At 38.9% G+C, this 20,049-nt stretch overlaps 1 protein-coding gene across 1 annotated transcript in view; it reads left to right on the top strand.

Annotated features, from left to right (window-relative positions):
• Window positions 1-20,049, top strand: part of POLR3B (polymerase (RNA) III (DNA directed) polypeptide B) — a 108,320-nt gene that overhangs the window by 74,623 nt on the left and 13,648 nt on the right. The window contains exons 21-25 of the mRNA XM_014536008.1: window positions 1,071-1,229; window positions 2,832-2,949; window positions 4,412-4,554; window positions 18,740-18,843; window positions 19,466-19,632. Coding sequence (XP_014391494.1) covers window positions 1,071-1,229; window positions 2,832-2,949; window positions 4,412-4,554; window positions 18,740-18,843; window positions 19,466-19,632 — 691 coding nt within the window. The remainder of the gene's footprint in view (window positions 1-1,070; window positions 1,230-2,831; window positions 2,950-4,411; window positions 4,555-18,739; window positions 18,844-19,465; window positions 19,633-20,049) is intronic.

Genomic DNA, 20,049 nt, shown 5'->3' with positions numbered 1-20,049 from the left:
AACCAATCGACATTTCTCTCTTTCTCTCCCTTCCTCTCTAAAACCAATGAAAACATGTTCTCAGGTGAGGATTTAAAAAACACACAAAACAATAAATTAAAAAAAATTTTTTTTTAAAGAAAAGAAAATCTGCTTGACCAAACCAGGGTGGGAGAAGAAACAAATCAGTCACAGAGTCTTGGGAAAATATATTTAATGTTGAAGGAATGACAGCTCTTTTGGGCAACGCTAGAGCTGATGGATCTTTTTGTGGGATTCAGTGGTTGAGTTTTTTGTCCCATCTAAAGGTGTTCTTCTGCTCATTTTGCTTATTTTTTATCAATGTTTAGATCGTTAGTTAGTCTCAGGCCTTTTCCTTCATCCACTAAATAAATGTGATCTAAAAATATAATCAAAGTAAACTAATCTTAAGGACAGAGGTGAACTATTTCTGCCATTAAAGTCATTTGATTGCTTCTTTTCATTTTCTGTGCTCTTTGAAGAAAAATTAATTTTGTATATGCTTCTTTGGGACTTCCTCTACATGCTAATATCAGAAAAAGAAAAACTTCCCAGAGAAGTTTAGCAAAAGTGATGGACCAAAATGATTTGTAGGAGAAACCCTGGATGATCAGGAAACTCGGTTTGTCTCAATTCTGCCACCAACTTGCTTGGTGACCATGACCATTTAATTTCTTTGGACTTCACTTGTAGCGCCTGATAGGTAGAGGGGTTATGCCAGGTGATCTCTAAGGCCCTTTCCATTTCTCACATTCTGTGGCTCTGTGCTCTAAAAGAATCTCTCTCTCACCTTCCTCTGTGATAAAATATGTATAGTCCATGCTGAAAATGATTGTAGGGATTCCAGTGTTTGTATGGACAGTAGGTAGGAGGAGAAATCCTGAGCTAGTTCTTCAGATTAGTAGATTGTTATTTGGTTTGGCCAGTCCCAGATTATCCAAATATAGAACAGTTTTGTTTTTTGGGGAGGGAGAATAGGAATGGGGTGGGTTGTTGAATAACACAAATCTGTGTTTTCTCACAGTTTTGTATTACTGGTGATTCTGATACCCATTTTGGTTTCACTTTAGGTTTTGGGCGTTGCCTTGTGTATAAAAATGCTAAGTGTACATTGAAACGATATACCAATCAGACTTTTGATAAAGTGATGGGGCCGATATTGGATGCTGCCACAAGGAAACCCATCTGGCGACATGAAATTTTAGATGCAGATGGTATTTGTTCTCCAGGTAAAAGCCTTAAAAAAATTTAATGTGTGCTTTTTGAAATTATGAAAGTTATTTAATAATATATCGGAATATGTGGTAAATGGAATAGAAAAAAATCAACCTATAAAACCACTATCCTAACTCAGCCAGTATGTTCATTATTTGGTGAATTTCATTTCTGTCTTTTTATGCATATAATTTTACATAGCAGTAATCTATTCTAGTTCTACTTTCCTAGTTATAATTTGGAATCATAGAAAAGCCACTTTAAGGAAATATTTAAAATAAGAAGGTCATGTTCCAGCATCTACCCGAGTATATCATCATTTGTGCACTTAGCTTACAGACTGACTTTAGAACCTAATGCCTCTAAAAAGTGTGACTCCATTGTAATTATAAGCTTATAATGAATTTTGTTGATGCAACCTACAGCTCCTGCCCTGAGTCTTATGGGCTAGTGTGGGAAACACATTGATCAGAGAAGCACATATAAATGTATGTCAAATTACAACCAGATTAAGGAAAGATATAAGGAGCTATGAAGCCATTTTACAGCAAGAGTATTTGACTTAGGAATATTGGGGCAGCCTTCCTTCTGAAGTGAGCTGAAATCAAGGATAAGTGGAGTCAACCAATGAAGAGGGGAGAGTGTGTTCTAAGCAGTGGGAAGGGCTTGTGCAAGTGTCCTGCAGCTTGATAGTTAAAGGAACTGAAAGAAGGCCAGTGTAGCTACAACAAAGAGAGTATAGGGGAGCATGGTGAACATGAGTCTTAGAGAGAGAGAGAAATGAGGGGGGAGGGGAGGGATGCAGGGACCAGATGCAAAGCATTGTAGCCATGTTAGTATTTTAATTATGAAATGATCATCCTGACTACCACGTGGAAAAAAGAGTAGAAGGGGAGCCAAAATGGAGGAGGACCAACCGAGAGCTCTCACAGAGGACCAGACGACAGGAGATGTGGTGATGTGGAGAGAAGGGTTGGGTGGAGGAGGTTCTTAGGAGGGGAAGTCTGCATGACCTTGCCGTGATGGTGCATGGGTGGTGAGTATTGCTCCACTGTGGTGTCCTGAGCCACATGGTTCATGGCTTCCCCTCCTTGCTGCCTTTGCTCCTTAGAGAATTTCTCTCACTCTTCACCCAGGTCATATAGCTGGGAAGTAAGTGCTGTGACAGTACTATAGGAGTTGATTGTGGAGCTTACCATGAAAAGATGCAAAGCAAAGGTGACAACAGCAGGAAAATCAAAGAAATCTTTTTTTTTCCTTGCCCAAGTTAAGTTGGCAGTGACTTATTACTGGTTGAAATAACTATTAATAAAAATAAATGGTCCAAATCTGTTCTAACAACCTAAGAGATATATAAAATTGCTACATTTCTCTGGTTAATGTGGTCCCCTAAATCTGCTTAATTTTATGTACACTATAATCTGAATCTATGATTTTTTTAAATTGGGCTCACAGAATTACAAGCAAGCCCTCTTGAATTTTGGTTCCCACTATATGAACTCATTTTTTTTCCATGTCTAGACTTCATGGACCAAGTCTAATCACATTGTTTTATGCCTCAATAATCTTTACATATCACATAGATGGTAATGATTTGTCTAACCCTTGTTTCTTAGGTGAGAAAGTAGAAAACAAACAAGTGCTCGTAAATAAATCCATGCCCACAGTAACTCAGATCCCCTTGGAAGGAAGCAATGTGCCGCAGCAACCACAGTACAAAGATGTGCCCATCACGTATGTATTGATTGTGCCTTGGAAAGACGCAGAAAGATTCACCCTCATAGTGCTCCACTCACTCTGCTTTTGCCGATGACTTCCAGATAGACACCTGCCTGGTTTCAGCTTCATACTTGCACAGCTTTACAGGGCTCCGTATCCAGACTGAAAGCATCCTCTCCACCCCAAACAGGCTCCTCCGGGGTCCCTCTCTTGATGAGTGGCACCACCATCCAGCCAGTCACCTGCAACACAAACCTGACTCTTTTCCTTTGCCTGCCACACAAAGCCTAAAGCCTGTAGGCTCAGCAAAATGTATAGGTTCTGTCTCCTTAGCTGTCCCCTTATCCTCTGGATGACGGTGCTTGCTGTCTGAGTTCTGGCCCTCCTCTCCTGTGGGCTCCTAGTTAACTGTAACTGCACATCTGCTCCAGCCCTGCACCTCTCCATCTCTTAGGCTCTCTCTATTGGTACTACCAGAGTGATTGATTTCTTTTTCTAAGTTACTTATCGGGTCATGTGATTCTCTTGAATAAATAGAATAAAACTTGAGTAGATTGAGTACAACTCCCAATGGCAATGTTACCTGCGGTACAATACGTACAGGACTGACTGTGATCCTCAGCACACCTCTCTAGCCTTACCCCTTTGCACACTGGGCCCCATATTAGTGAATTGTCTCTTACTCTCCATAACATATCATCCTAATTCAGGCCTTCGGCACTTGCTCCCACTGCTCCCCCTACCTGAATGCCCTTCCACTGGTGAAGTCTCAGCTTCAGGGTCACCTTCTCTATGAAGCAGTCCTTGACAGCCTGCCCCTCCCCATCACTACTGTCATATCCAAACCCTAACAGGATTAACTGTTGTCTCCCTTGTGTCTTTCCTGGCATCTTCACTGTATTTGCCTTTTCCTCATCCTTCGTTGTATTGTGAGTTCCTTTGGGCAGTAGCCATGTCTACTTAATCTTTCTATGTTCAGAGTCTAAAAGGGTCTGACAGACTAGACTCTTAATAATGTTTATTGTATGAAAAACAGGTAAGAGAAGAGGCAAAGTATGTGAAAAAGTTAATGGGAAAGCTCAGTCAGTAAAAGTGGTTAAGAACTTGGAGTCAAGTCTGACAGGCATCAGCTCAAATCCCAGGTCCACTTCATATGTCCAGGGCACGTTCTTCTTTAAGCATCAGTTTTCCTTGTCTATAGTAAGGGAATAACAATATGTAAATACTATGTGTTGTGAAGATTAAGTTGCATTATGTCTGCCTCATAATAAATGCTTAGTAAATGTTAGCCATTTTAAACTAGGACTAGAAATGGGAAATTGTAATTGAATTAATATTAAAAAGGAAAGTAATTTTTCAGAGCCCAAAATGGGGATGTCAAAATATTCTGGGGTAGGTATTAAATAAAACCTGTGGTCTGGGGGTGATAGGTTTGGCAGTTTGAAACTCTGTTTTGTTGATCTCCTCTTAACACTAGCTACAAAGGGGCAACAGATTCATACATTGAAAAAGTGATGATATCTTCAAATGCTGAAGATGCTTTCCTAATCAAAATGCTGCTGAGACAGACAAGGCGTCCAGAAATTGGAGACAAATTCAGCAGTCGTCATGGGCAAAAAGGTAAATTGCTTCACTTCTCAGCTTGTTTATACTAGTAAAACTGAATATACTAAAATATTTATTAACCACATATGTAAGAGATGTTTGATATCTTTCCCCTATTAAAAAAATGTAGTATGTTTGAAAAAATTATTACATTGTCATCAAAATTATTCTTATTTTATTTCTCAAATTAACCTGTTTACATTTTAAATGCATTTTAAAATATACTGTAGAATTGCTTCTCTGTGCTATTTATTTCATTCTCCTGCAACTTCTTGGACCAAAGTTATAACTATAAATACATTCTAGATGACGTACCTACTGAAGTATAGGTAGCTGTTCAAAAAACCAATAGTAATACCTATTTTTTTATGAAAGGTACATATTTAAACTACTATATGTTCTGTTGGGTCATAATATCATAGGATGTCAGCAGTAGAAGATACCTCAGAGTTATCTGCCCCTTTATGTAACAGATAAGGCAGTTGAGACCCTACACGTTAAGCAGCCAGTCAGGTGCACCCGACTAGTCAGTTACTGAGCTGGTGTAAGAACCCCGGTCTCCCAACTCCAGTGCAGTGCTTTGTCCACTGCACAGCGTTCCCCCTCCTAGATGGTGTTTCTCCATCGGACCCCACTGGCAGGCCTCACGCTTTTCATTCAGGGTTACTGTTGGGTCTTCATCCATTTGTGGTTTTATTTTGTTTTGTTTTTTTATCTTCGAAAACCAAAGCATTGTGCCACTATTAATGAACTCATTATTATTATGGTCTCTTTTAGTCAATATATATATTGTTTAAGAGTGGGTAAGTTCATCCTGGGGTTTGAATTTTGGCTTTGTCTGTCGCTTTCTAATTTCAAGAACATTAGCAGCAGCTAATATTTTTGTTTTGTTTTGTTTTATTGCTTAAAGTATTACAAAGGGTATTACATATGTCTCCTTTTTCTAATATCATAGGATGTCAGCAGTAGAAGATACCTCAGAGTTATCTGCCCCTTTATGTAACAGATAAGGCAGTTGAGACCCTACACGTTAAGTAGCCAGTCAGGGGCACCCGACTAGTCAGTTACTGAGCTGGTGTAAGAACCCCGGTCTCCCAACTCCAGTGCAGTGCTTTGTCCACTGCACAGCGTTCCCCCTCCTAGATGGTGTTTCTCCATCGGATCCCACTGGCAGGCCTCACGCTTTTCACTGAGGGTTACTGTTGGGTTTTCATCCATTTGTGGTTTTATTTTGTTTTGTTTTTTTTTATCTTCGAAAACCAAAGCATTGTGTCACTATTAATGAACTCATTATTATTATGGTCTCTTTTAGTCAATATATATATTGTTTAAGAGAGGGTAAGTTCATCCTGGGGTTTGAATTTTGGATTTATCTGTAGCTTTCTAATTTCAAGAACATGAGCAGCAGCTAACACTTTTGTAGTACTGTGTGCCTGACTATGTTCTCAGCACTCACTTCTCACACGGTACTAGGAGTAGGTACTGTTATTATCCTCATTTTACAGAAGAGAAAACAGAGGCACAGAAAGATTAGTAGCTCGCCCAAGGTCCCCAGTTTGTTGGCAAACTGGTTTTTGAACCCTGGCAGACTGGCTCCAGAATCCATGCTCTTGAACTAACTACTATTCTGATTATTAAGCAGTGAGCATTGTGCCTGGCACATATGTATTTAATGGTAAAGAAAGGATAGCAAGATCATTAACAGTGGCTGTTACTCATTCTACTCTTCAACCTTGAATCTTACCCTCACCTTTGCTTATAAATTGCTAGTGTGATATCTTTTTTAAAAAATTGGTAATATTATAATATTCTTACTGATTTTAACTGTTTATTTGCCAAGCAAGTATATCCAATATTACAATTTGTTTGGTCAAATCAATCCAGCCTTAATTGTCATTCCATCAATGAAAGTTTTTCAGACTAAGATACTATTTCATCAAAAGTATTTTAGTTCAGTTGACAGATGCAGAATTATTTTACCCTATCAGTATTTTATAAGAGTTGGTTCCATTATAAGTCTAAATTTGACACCTTGCTTTGTACAATTTTCTAAGATGCTAACTCTTAATACCTTTTGAGTTTTTTTAAAACATATCTTGAGATTTTAGTTTTTTCTGCTGCTTACCAGTGACAATGAAATTCTCTGTTTCTTCTTCTCTCTTGGTCTTGATAATTTCTGAGATACACTCCTAAGTCATTCTGGGGTCATCATAACCTTGTTTACAGGCTCAGTTTTACTTGACCTATTATCTGGACAAGAGCAAAGCTTGATATTCTTATAAAATGTCAGCACTGGAAGCTTTACAGCAATATACACCATAAGAAAATACCTATTCTGAATCAGTTTACAAACTTCGCATATCCCAAATCCTTGTGCTTTATTCCATCAGAGTATTGTGCATACCTGAAGGCTGGCATACATTTCAGTGATTATCCACTGTGTTCTAACTCCCCTAAACTTTCTGAAGACAAGGACTATGTCTTTATTCTCATGAAGTCTGACAGAGCCTCTTTTATAGTAGTTATGTAATAGATAGTTGATAATGGTTGAATATGTGAATGAATTGAAGGTAGAGGAAATAGAAAGGGACAGATTCTCTACTCTTAATGGATTGGTTTTACATAGGTTTTGATCTATTATATGTGACTGTGTGTATGAATAATATGGACAAAGCAGTACTTTTGAAAATGGAAAAGCACACTTGATTAGTAAGTTCCTATAAATACAGACCTCTACATAAAATGTCAGTAAATCTTTGCGCTATAGCATTTTTCAAACTATTAATATGATACAGATAATTGTATCATTGACAGAAGTGGTTTCCAACTTGCAATGACCTAAAACTTCAGCTTTTAGAGATCTGTTCAGTCTTCGGGGGGCTTTGACTTGTACAGCTCTATGTGAAACCGAAAGAAGTCCTCCTGGGTTTAGATGACCTTTCGTTTGTGGTGAGGAGTTTATCTTGCTAGTTTTCCTTTTTCAGTTGGTTTTTAATCCAAGGTTGAAAACCTTCGATTAGTCTAGATTCCCTTGGTATTTCCTCCTTTTACAACTTTATCAGATTTATTGAAAAGATTGAGAAAAAAAAAACAGCAAACAAAAAATAGATATTGTAACCTTTTAACAGAGTAATATAAGGAAGGAATGACATAGAACCCTTAACTGAACATAATTTTCATTTCCTTTAAGTATAATTTTTTATTAAATAATAAATGCACATGGTTTAAAAAGGTCAAATAGTACAGAAAAGGAGGGTTTGTACTAAAAAACATCAGTCTTTGCCTTCCTTCCAGTTCTGCTTCCCAGAAGCAGTTTCTTCTCATTTTTATCTTCACAGTTTGTAGTGAATTCCTTAGACAGCTATATATTCATTCATCCATTTTAGATATTGATTTCCTATTATATGATGGATAGCAGGACCTACCACTTTGTTACCTTCTTCCATACTCTTCACCTCTACTTCCAGCACAGATTTATTATAATTTGGGGGTATTTAATTATTTAGATTCCATTACTATTACTACATAAATATTCTTCACTTCCAAGCCTAACAGTTGTTGGATGCATTTCCTTTGTTTTATAACTTTTTTTTTCTGAACTTAATAATTTCATACTTTTATTTGCTTCATTTTTCTTATACCTATTACCATTCTTCTATACCATTAGCAGTCTCTCAACAATTGTCCACACAATCAATAGTTTTTTTGGACCATATTTCCCCCCAGAAGATTTTCTTCATAGTGCCCCCAAAGACAAGGCAAGTAAAGGCAAAAATAAACGAATGGGACTATCAAGCTGAAAAGCTTCTGCACAGCAAAAGAAACCGCCAACAAAACATATAAAGGCAACCAACCGAATAGGAGATATTTGCAAATAATAGCTCCTGCAGGGGATATCCCATTACCACTCTGTCCCTGGATTGCCATTTCCCCTGAGATTTCCCCTTGGGTAAGACATAGCCTTTTCCTGAGTCTTACTGAATACTAATATTTCTTAATATATCTTTTCTGTTTCCTCCTTAAGTGGTCATCTTCTTAAAATTCCTATTCTTCCTGGATAAACAACTTTACATAGTACTTCTCAGCCACCAATCCAGAGTAAATCCTATTCCCCCAGATACTTTGTTCCAGAAATGCCTGCCAAACTCATATAAAGACATACTCCTAACATAGAGCTGTGTTTTCCAGTATCTCTTCTAAAATCAACTCATTGTAAAACATTATTCCCACTCCCTTTTTTGATTGGTGTTCTGGTCGGGTTTTATTTTTATTTTATTATTTATTTTTAATCTTTATTGTTGAATGTATTACATATGCCCCCCCCCCGCCCCCATTGACCCCTAGAGCTGTGCCACTGGGAGCACCTCTTCCCCCGGCACGGCCTGACCTTGGCAGCCATCCAGGCTGCCCCCTCTGGGTTTAGTCTCTCATGGCTGTGGACCAGGATCTAGAATCCCCTGCCAACAGCAGTCCTGAGGACCTCCCTTCCACAGTCAGATGCTACACCTGTCCCAAGGAATGCGGCCTCATTGTCAAGGTTATTTTTAAAAAATAAATATTTATTGTTAAAGTATTACATGTGTCTCCTTTTTCCACCATTGACCCCTTCTAGCCTGCCACCACCCCCCACCCCAGGTCTTCAGCACTTTATTGTCTGTGTCCATGGGTTATACATATATGCATATATTCTGGTCAGGTTTTAGTAGTCTTAGTTAAAATTCAAAATCTGGTAAGAATTTGAGCAGATATAAACGGAAATAAATTTTTGAGCCCTCAACTTTGACCATTCTCCTGTTCATCTGGCTAAGCTGTGATAGTTGGAACCAGAAACGGAACAGTGAGCTGTATTCACATGCAGTGGGCACAGCTGGCAGTGTCTCCAAGAAGCCACACAATAACCCAGCCCTTAGTGTGGGGGCCAGAGAGGAACTGGATCAGACCTAAAAGTTGGATGTTGGCAAGTAAAATGTGAATGAAACGAAAAATGTAGTTCACAATATTTATGCTATTTGTGGTTGTCATGACATGAGCTGATAAAAATTGATAGTGTTGTGAATTTTCAGGGTGTATGTGTCACACCATGATTCCTGCAGTGATTTGTTTGTGATTGGTCTAGACATGCCACAGTAGGACCCGTAGTTAGTTGAACTTAGTTTTCACTCTTGATGTGGAGAGTTATTTGGAAATACTGTTTTTTCTTTATAGCACCACCTGCAAGCTAACACATGTGAAAAATGTAAAGATTATTTTTATTTAGGGTCTCTTTATGCCTACCTCTTTTCCCCTCTCCATTAGAGCATTAAGTTTGTATTCTTGATGTTCAGAAAGCAACATGGCCGTGTGTGTTGCCTGATTTTTATCTTTTGTTAAAAGTTGACTTTGAGCCCTAACCGGTTTGGCTCAGTGGATAGAGCATCGGCCTGCAGACTGAAGGGTCCCAGGTTCGATTCCAGTCAAGGGCATATACCTTGGTTGCAGGCACATCCCCAGGAGGGGGTGTGCAGGAGGCAGCTGACCGATGTTTCTCTCTCATCGATGTTTCTAACTCTCTATCCCTCTCCCTTCCTCTCTGTAAAAAAAATCAATAAAATATATATATATTTTTTAAAAAGTTGACTTTGAGAGAGCTGTTGTTAGAGATTCTTTTGGTCTATGCATAGTGTATAAGTTGAATTTCTGCAGGTAATGCCTCTTAAAATATCCTCTCTAATAATCAGAGGAGACTTGATTTAATTTCACAGAACATGAGTGTCTATCCTTCTCAAGCCTGAACACTTCAAAGCTGGTAGGATAATTAGTAGCTAAATGAAACAAATGTGAAGAGGAAACTAAACAGCAGTGGTTTATGTTATAAAAGAGCTGAGGAAGATTGAAGAGGACAGAATGAGTGGATGAACTGGAGCAGGAGAATTAGTACTAACTATTTGGGGATCAGTATCAGTGCTGTGCCATAAGCAAAGATTAGGTGTAATTGATCAGAGAAGTCCCACTGAAGTGAAAGTGTTTGATCAGTAGCTGTTAAAAATGTGACCCAATAAGTAGTGTTGCCTTCTATGACCTCAAGAATGGAAGATGACTAAGCAGAAAGCCAAGCATGCAGGAAGGAGAAAGTGTTTCATAAAGAAGAGGGGTCCCAAATAACATAAAGACTATTCCAACTTGAGAAGCAGTCAGGGCTCACTCACAGCACACCTCCTAGATAATGGAATTCCAGTGCAGTTTTCTAATGAGAAATTCAAAGGTTAATAAAGTACAGTCCTCTTTGGGTCTTTAGAAGTCCATTATGTACCTCATCAATAAATGCACAGTGAATCCCCCCCCAGAGAGCTGGGTCTTTGATCACAGTTCATCCTTTTGTGGAATGCAAAGTACTGAGAAAGGTGAGATGATCTATATATATAAAAGCCTAAGCAACTGTTACTACTGAACCTGTCGACCAGTTGCTATGATGCACACTGACCACCAGGGGGCATATGCTCAATGCAGGAGCTGCCCCCTGGTGATCAGTGCACTCTCATAGCCAACCTCTCGGCCAGCCAACCTTCCCTGGTTTCTCCCACCGGCCGGAGGCCCCCAGACCCCGGCCAGCAGCCACCAGGCCCTGATAGGCCCTGATAGCCGGCCAGGCCTAGGGACCCCACTCATGCAAGAATTTTGTGCACCGGGCCTCTAGTTTAGTAATAACCTTCTATGCACCAAAGTTGTGAGTTTGTTGCGTGTTTGTTTACAAGGGAAGGAACGTTTTTTAGTTTTGTTTTAATTTCAGTTGGAAATAAATATTAAAACCCTAAAGTCTTAATATCCTTTCCAAATGTTCTGGACTTCTGGACACCTTGAGGCCAGACTTACATGATAGATGCATAATCATGCTCCATAGAGGGAAACAGAGTAGAATGTAGGTCTGGAATGTTCTTCATGTTTTCTCTTCATATTCTTTCTTGATCTCTTTATGGAAAGAGTTAAAGTTAGGAAGAGGCATCCACATATAATGTGGATTGGAGTTGTGTTTGGAACTAGACTGTTTATTAAAATCAAAATAACTTATGTAAGCCTCTTGAACTTTGGTATAAGTTCTGTGTGAAGGTAACTCATCAAAAGCAGACATCTTTATCTTGGGCCTTGCTTTTTCTGATGCTTAGTTCACTTTTTAAAAGGGTGAGCAGCCCTAGCTGGCTTGGCTCAGTGGATAGAGCATCAGCCTGCGGACTGAAAGGTCCCAGGTTCGATTCCGGCCAAGGGCACATGCCTGGGTTGCAGGCTCGATCCCCAGTGGGGGGCATGCAGGAGGCAACCAATCAATGATTCTCTCTCATCATTGATGTTTCTAACTCTCTCTCCTCCCTTCCTCTCTGAAATCAATAAAAGTATATTTTTTTTAAAAAAGGGGTGAGCAGATTTCCAGCTCTTTTGTTTTTTAATTCTTTAACAAAAATTATCTGTCAGCCTAAGGAATTCCCAAGTTTCATTTCAGTGCTCAGGCAAACCAAATTATTATATTTTCCTCTTACTTTTGCTGCCGTTCACAATGAGGGAGGAAACCGTGGACTCCTTTGATGTGGGGGGAAAGCAATATATCACTTCCCTGAAAGAACATTTCTCAGTCTCTCATGTGAAAAAGGATTAGCACCTCAACAAAGGTCCTGTAGATCACAGAATTGGGCAGCAATACCAAACAGTATTCCTAAGGAAAAGAACTGTATTTGAGCAACAGTGTCCTGGCAAACAGAAGTTTTTTAATAACTGCAAATCTGAGATAATGGCACACACTCCTCAGTATCTCCCCCTAAATCCTCAGATAGCTCTTTTAAATAGAGTAAAGTCACCCTTTGTTTTAAAGTAGAAGTACAGTCTTATCAAAAGATTTTTTAATGGGATGATTCTGTGTATCTTTGGTTCATAAGGATTATGCATTTATGGATAAAAATGTTTGGAAGATTTATCTTTGACCCTCTCGTTAAAATTTTCATATGAGGTCACTTGCTTTCACTTTGCATTTAAAAAGTGATTCAACAACCTGGTGAATTAATTTATTAAGACTTTGATTAAAGAATCTTTATATACCAGGTATGAAGAGGCTGTGGGAAGTAGGAAAATTTTCATTTGTGTGTGGCAGAAAGCCGAGAGGAAAGTTTATTTGTTAAATAAGGTTTGGGTAAAACTTTTGCTTTTTCCACACCTTTATTTATTTCCTTTTTCTAGATTATGTTTTCTAAAACAGAATGAAAAGATTCTGATTTAAACTAATAATAATAATAACACCTTGTACTCATGTAGCACTTGAGACTGCCTAAAATCCTCTCTGCTAGACTGAAGCTTCAAAGTCGGATATCTTTGGCTCCCTACTTTGCTTGATCCTGCTTGAATGAAAGATTCCAAGTGGGAGGGGAGAAGGGGCCAATGGAGCTAATAGTGTGAGCCCCAAGATAAGGTGTGTTGCCAAACGATCCATCAGAGTTTGGGTCCAAAAAGAAATTCTGGCAGCTGTTGCTTAAATGTTAGAAATCAGGATTATTTTGTCCACATAGACACCTTTATTATAAGGAGATTTTATTTAATTTACTATTTTAAGAACAAATTTTGGTCTTCAGTAGCTAGCCAGTAACCCTCTGACCTTTCAGTAAATATCCAACTAAAGCTTTGAAATTAGGGCGGTTAGTGTTTTATGGCCCAGAATAAAAATCTCCAATTCTGTTTCCAAATAGTGTAGCCCCAACACATTTTATTAAGCTCTTGACACATTCAGCCGTGTGTATTTTGTAAAGTTCCTATGGTTATTGTTTTACAATAGCTGCTTCCAGAAGCATTGTAAGGGTTTCAATTAATCAGCCCTTTGTGTGCTTCAGACTATGCAAATTTATCACATCAACCATTCAACTGCTCATGGGAAAGCCATGTAAAAACTGTATTGTCTTCTAGCGCCTCCTCTCATTTAGAGTGATGTTTTAATAAGAAAGCTAATCAAGTTTTCTTATGCATTATTTATCTGTTAACATGTAAGGAAGAGCCGAATTAAAATTATGTCAACCGGGATAGTGGCAAGTGATGTGATAGATCTGGAAGTGATTCAACAGCAGAACAAAGCTAATATGATTCAACAGTTTTGTCTCCTTCCCTCCCCCTTGGGATTATTTAAGGTGGTGTTGAGGAAAATAAAAGAAGGTTAATTCAATCACTGGAAAGGGGGAAAGGAAGAAAGGGAGTAACCACCTGTGTTAGCTTTCACGTTTTGATTTAGAGATTTACATTTCTGAATATATAAAGGCTTATGGAGATGAGCTTATTCAAAGCAAAAACATTTTTTTTGCTTAATACGAACAGTCAAACTTGAAAGCATTCCTGCTGCTTCTTTGGCTCCATTTACCACTATATTCATCAGCAGTAAACTGCTCCACACTGGAAATCCTCAGCCCCAATCCTGTGAAGTTCTTAAGTTATTAGGAGACACTGTCCTGGTCGTGTGAAATTATCTGCACAGCCCAACCAGAGTGAGCTTCTTTGCAGCTCTTCAACCAAAGTTAGTGCAACTGCACTTGATTCTTCCATTCATTGAGTTGGTCACCTTCGCTTTGCTAGTTTGCTTCCTGCTGAGAATAATTAGGTTTCTTATATAATAATAATTCCTTGAATTTAGATGCCGCCTTTCTCTAAGGACCTTAAAGTACCTCTCAGACATTAGTACCTCTCATCTGTTCTTTTGACACAATTGCCTCATGAGATAGGTGCTAATTATCCCCATTACAAAGACCAGACAACTAAGTCTTGCCAGAAAGTGGTGCTTTCCCCCCACCCCCTAGGAAACACAATGTCAGTGGAGCAGCACAGAGTCAAATTAAGGTCACCGGATTCCTTGATCTCCCGCTCTACATACATCTGAGAATCCAAGAAGTGATGAGTCCTTTACAGATGACATTCCCCACACACACATTTATGAACCTCATTAAGACCAGGCATTGCACAGTGATCACTCCTTTACCAAACATCAGTCCTCCTCCTGCACTGTGACTGATAGAGAAAAATCGCAGCAGCATCTCACCCTTCATTTCGTGCAAAGTGTCAAACTGGGCAGAATAAATAGCCTTGTCTAACAGGTGCTTGCAGAAAGCAGAGCATTAGAATGTGGCAAGCTGAATTGTATAAATGTTTTCATTTTCAGTATTCAGTCAGGTTAGTCTGTGCAGGCCTCCTCTCAAGTGGAGTTGTATCTCTGAGCCTCTTCATATGTCCCCACCTCCATCACAGCTCTTGTCACATAGCAGATGCTTGGTAATTGAGGGAAATGATTCTCTCGCTCAAAAAAGGAAGAGTGAGAACATATATCACCCTCGGAGTGGTACATTCAATCCCAAAGTGCTTATGGAAGGTAGACTTGCTAAAGGAAAAAAATTTTAAGTTAAAAAGTGAAACAGTGTGATATTAAAATGAGACCTGGCTGTCGACAAAGTAGAAAACCATTTGCTTGTGGGTGGCTAAAACATTGAAGTCCCATCAGAACATCTCTTGAATCAGCGATGTTATTAAGTTGTCTTCTGTTATTAAGTTGCTTTCCTTTCTTGATATGGTATTAGAATGCTTTAGTTTTTCCTTACCATTTTTATTACATCCTTACCTTCTTTTTTTCTATTTGAATTGTGATAGGACCATTACACTAAAACTAATTTTTAAAAAAAGACTTTTGAACAAGTCAGTTGCTGTTTATAATTAGAAACACTTTCTAAGAATGATTCATCAGATTAACTTTTTTTTTGTTTTTTTGTTTTTTTTGCTGGGTAAACCTATTCTTTAAGTGATTTATATGTTGTTCTGCTAGGCCATGAAAATAGAAATAACAAATTGGTGTAAGAGCCTCTAGTGTCTGGGGCATGACGCTGAGGGAGCTGTGACAGTGGGTCCCCAAATTTGCCCTTCCTGAGCAGCTTGGCGGTCAGACTTGTAGTTTCTTTAGACTCCCTAAAGTCTCACCTTTACAACTTGAAAATAAGATGGATGGTGATAGAATAATTTTATTTTGACTGGGTCTCTATAGAACCTTTCTGCTCTTTTTGTGTGCCAGTTTTTCCTTATTATCTATTTTCATTTGTTAAAATTTTGTACTATAGTCTATGGTCTAATTCCCAGTGGCCCCTATAAGTGCATTAAATGTTTTTGGGCCTGTTAAACTGTTGTATTTGCATTTCATTGCCAGGAGGTTGTGCTATATACAATGGGGTTGAGACACAGGCATGGGCCAGGGGATGAAATTTTATTTTAAAATCTGAAGTGCTGTGTAAGCATTTAAGGTATGAATCAGTAATTGTTCTACAACAGCTTCCATTAGATATGGTTTATTTGTAGTCCATCATCTTTTCAAGGACCCAGGGAGTATTAACACACTGAGGTGTACTGCATATCATTTACATTTTTAAACCAGCATTTAAAGAAAAGTGACTATAACCTTTAAGAGTTTATTTATAGAAAGAGATTTTATGCTCTGTCCCTGGAAATAAATTACAATTTTTTATTTGAAAATAAAAGAAAGCTTCCTGCTATGATTAAGGATTTGAATAATTCTGAAACAGAGAATACCATTTCTTAAAAAAAAAAAAAAAGTTTGGGACTGAGATTGAGAGCTCTCTTCTCCCCTAATGGATTCAGTAAAATGCAGACTTTTAACAATCATCTGTCTAATTTGAGATTTGAGATCATCAAATTCTGTCTAAATATTTTGTTTTAACTTCTAAGCTCATTATGTTTTCTTTGTGTTAACTTGTATTAAAATCTGTCAGCTATGACTGGTCTCATAAGCACAGTCAGCGGACCAGAATAAGTTAATTATTTACTTGTGTCACTAGTGCTCTTCATCTAATGAAATGCACAGCTGTGTTAGATCTGCAGTTGGATGTGTAGCTTCCATTGTTCTGCAAGTCAGCAGAGGGTAGAAGCCGCAATGATGGAGAGCCCTCAGTTCTTTCTGCTGTTCTGGCTTTCTGTGTCGATTTCATGGATCTTTTATCATTCACTTTCACACAAAACAAACAACACAGGGCTGTCTGCTATGGGAACCATCTTGGCATATAAAAGGGTTTCAGAGCCTAAAGTAATTTTAAGTTAGCTAAGATTTAATTTTTGGCTTACAGGTGCCCTTGATTCAGATGTGGCCAATGCAGTTCCTCTAATGGAATGAAAAAAATCTGAAAGTTACTTATATGTAGTTTTAAGTGCAATGTCAGAAAAGTGCTAGTTAGAAAATAACTTCCCCAAAAGGAAGTTCTATGCTAAATATTAATCAGATTTCAAGCAGAGTTATTAGAAATTCGGATTTTAGGGGAAAGAGCATTGCTTTCATTTTAAAGTTACATTTGCTGGAATTAACCTGTTGGCTAAAATTGAAAATGGAAAATGCAAATCATCCCTCTCCTTACCCCCCTCCAGTATAAGTATGCCCTGCTTCCTCCTTGGGTTTGGTACCTCCTGCCCCTCACTCCACCTTCTCTTGTTGGAGGGTAAACAAGCAGCTTCCTCCTTAGCAGCCGCAGGCATCCATCCCCTGTGAACTACTGCTGGAGGGGTGCTGAAGTTTTTCTTTGGTTTGTTTTTAAGGGATGTAGCTGAACCCTCCAAAATGGCATTCTCACCCAGCCACATCCCACCACTGGCCTCTTTAAGATTTGCTATTTTTAACCGTTTTGTTCACTGCCAAACAGTGTTGTTATCTGTGCACCTAGATTTACAATTTCATCTCTTTCAGAGTAGATTTCCTAGTAGCCCTAGTGTTTTGTCAGATAATTTCAGTGTGGACAAGATGGGTTTCAGAGGGAAGAGATGAGGGTCACACACTGTGCTTGATTTAAATTCTAACATGTTGTAGCTGAATTTGAAATAAAGCGAACTGAATGTTTCTGCTCTTCGTGTAGGAAAGCATACTTTCTTTATAATAAACAATGCAATTTCAACCAAAAAGCCAGTTAAACTACCTACATACAATGGAATTCAAATCCACAAACCTAATTGCCATATTGTTGGCAACCACTAGAAATCAGAGTATTAATAACCATTGTTAAATAGGCAAATGGCATTCTTTTTCTTTGAACATCACCAAACTTTTATTTTAAAAGTTTGATTTCTTGCGTATGTAGAAATCAAACTGAGCAATGAAAAGTTTCTTTGAGAGCAATTTCTTTTCAATAGGTACAGATAATTTATATACACACGAAAAGGAATTTTATCTTACTAAATATAAAAGCATTTTTTGGGTCCAATGCCATTGAATAATAGTTTTTCAATTCTAGATTATATAGATTGTGGTTAACAATCTAAATTATACTCCTATTCCACCTACCAAGAAAAGGATGTAAGAGGAATTACCAAGTACTTAATCAAAAAAATTTCCTACAAGTTAGAATACTGTTAAAGTAGTAATAAAGTACAGTTAATTTAAGAGTCTATTAGTGGTGTGTGGAGTTGGTAGATTTTTGTTTTGTTCTGTTTTCATTCTTCGGATACATTTATAATTTTAGTCTTTTCTTCCAAGAATACTTTGTTATTTAATTTTATTGTTCAACTTTACAACTTCAATCAAAGATCACTTTTGTAATGTGTTATAAGCTATAGGAATTAAAATTCTTTAGGGCAGTTTAGACTCAGCCAGGGAAGCCTGGCAGAAATCAGCCAACCAGCTAGCACTCTGCAGCCAACAGGTAGTCCCATCAGCACGTCAGCCACACGCGAGTACTTCTTGTCACAGGTTTTTAAAACCATAATTTAAACACACGCCTCATTCAATCAGTTCTGTGTTTGGTGGTCAGAGAACTTGGATTCCTGTGATTTGAGTGCAATGTGTAGCAAGTCATGGACAAGATGACAAGGAGTGAAATTGCTGCTGACTTGAAGTTTCAGGGACGTTGACGGGGCTAGGACCCAGTGAAGTCGCTGCTCTTCCATCTCAGTGGCACGAGAGGTTGGGTGAGCTGCCTGACAGCACCATTGAGTGTCGTGCCAGCAGGCCAGGCCACAGGCTGCACTGCCTTTCTGTAAGGACAGCCATTTTTGAACTATTCATCTAGCGGGATTATTGGAAATTGCTTTTGTTACTCTTGATAGAGACCGTGGGGCAGGTTTGAGAGTAGTAAAAATAGAGATGGCGGCAGGGAGGGCCCAATTAACTACTGTATTCTTCCTTTCTGCCAGTTTGCTTTACGTGGCATGAAATCTTCTCTTCCCCCAGGTGTCTGCGGTTTGATCGTCCCTCAGGAAGACATGCCGTTTTGTGACTCTGGCATCTGTCCGGACATCATCATGAACCCTCACGGCTTCCCATCACGAATGACGGTCGGGATGGTTTTCAGAGGCACTGCTCTTAAGGAAGAAAGCTGGCAGTTGGTTTGCAGTTAGTGGGTGTGATGGGACCCTGAAACTGATATTTAGAAAGGGCCCTTTGACCCCTCGTCAAATAACTAGGTTCTCAGCTCCTGACAATGCTGGACGACTCTCCTCTACAGAGCGAATGTGGAGCAAGTTTGCCCTTCCTTTTGAGAGCAGTCTTCTGGGTGGCAAACTTACCCCTCAGAAAAGAGAGCCCTTTGTATTGAACCTAATGCATCTTCCTTTCTATGGTTATTGTTTTATAATCCTGGCTCCAGCATTTACTGGCTATATGACTTGGGGAAGTTGCTTAACCTCTGTGTACTTCAGTTTCCTCATAGGTAAAGTCAGGGAAATAATAGTACCTGTCTCCTAGCAGTTTGGGAGGCATAAACTTAGATCACACATGTCAAGCTTTTCTAACAGTCAGTCACACAGTAGGAGAGAGATAAATATTTACTATTAATTTATCACTCTTATTAATAGTAGTAGTTTCATAATTCTTTAGGGAAATAGGCCAGAGCTAAATAAAGAGACAGGATTTCTATACCACAGGAAGGTACTCGCTTAATTTGTTCACATCCCACAGGTGGGAAAGTTAATTGAGCTGTTGGCGGGCAAGGCAGGCGTGTTAGATGGCAGATTCCACTACGGCACCGCCTTTGGAGGCAGTAAAGTGAAGGATGTGTGTGAAGACCTCGTTCGCCATGGTTATAACTACTTGGGGAAAGACTATGTTACATCTGGCATCACAGGGTAAGTGTGTGTTTAGGTGTTTTAAAGTAACAATATGGCCGGTGTTGTTCAGTGCTTAGAGTGACGGCCCCGAGCACCGAAGGGTCGCAGGTTTGATTCCAGTCAAGGGCACGTACCTGAGTTGCAGGTTCGATCCCTGGCCCAGTCCAGGTGTATGTGGGAGTCAAACAATTGATGTGTCTCTTTGACATTGATGTTTCTGTCTGTCTCTCTCTCTCTCTTTTTCTCCTTCCCTCCTTTCCACTCTCTCTAAAAATTGAAAGGAAAAAATATCTTATGGTGAGGATTAACAAAACAAAAAAGTATGATTTTATTAGAAGAAGCAAGAGCCCTTAAGACAGTGGTTCTCAACCTTGGCTGCACATTAGAATCACCTGGGAATCTTTTAAAAATCCTGATTTCTGGGCCTCATCCTCC

Source organism: Myotis brandtii, unplaced genomic scaffold (genome assembly GCF_000412655.1).
Source record: "Myotis brandtii unplaced genomic scaffold, ASM41265v1 scaffold155, whole genome shotgun sequence".
Taxonomy (NCBI): domain Eukaryota; kingdom Metazoa; phylum Chordata; class Mammalia; order Chiroptera; family Vespertilionidae; genus Myotis; species Myotis brandtii.
The sequence above is the reverse complement of the archived record's forward strand: the minus strand, read 5'-3'. Positions and strand labels throughout refer to the sequence as shown.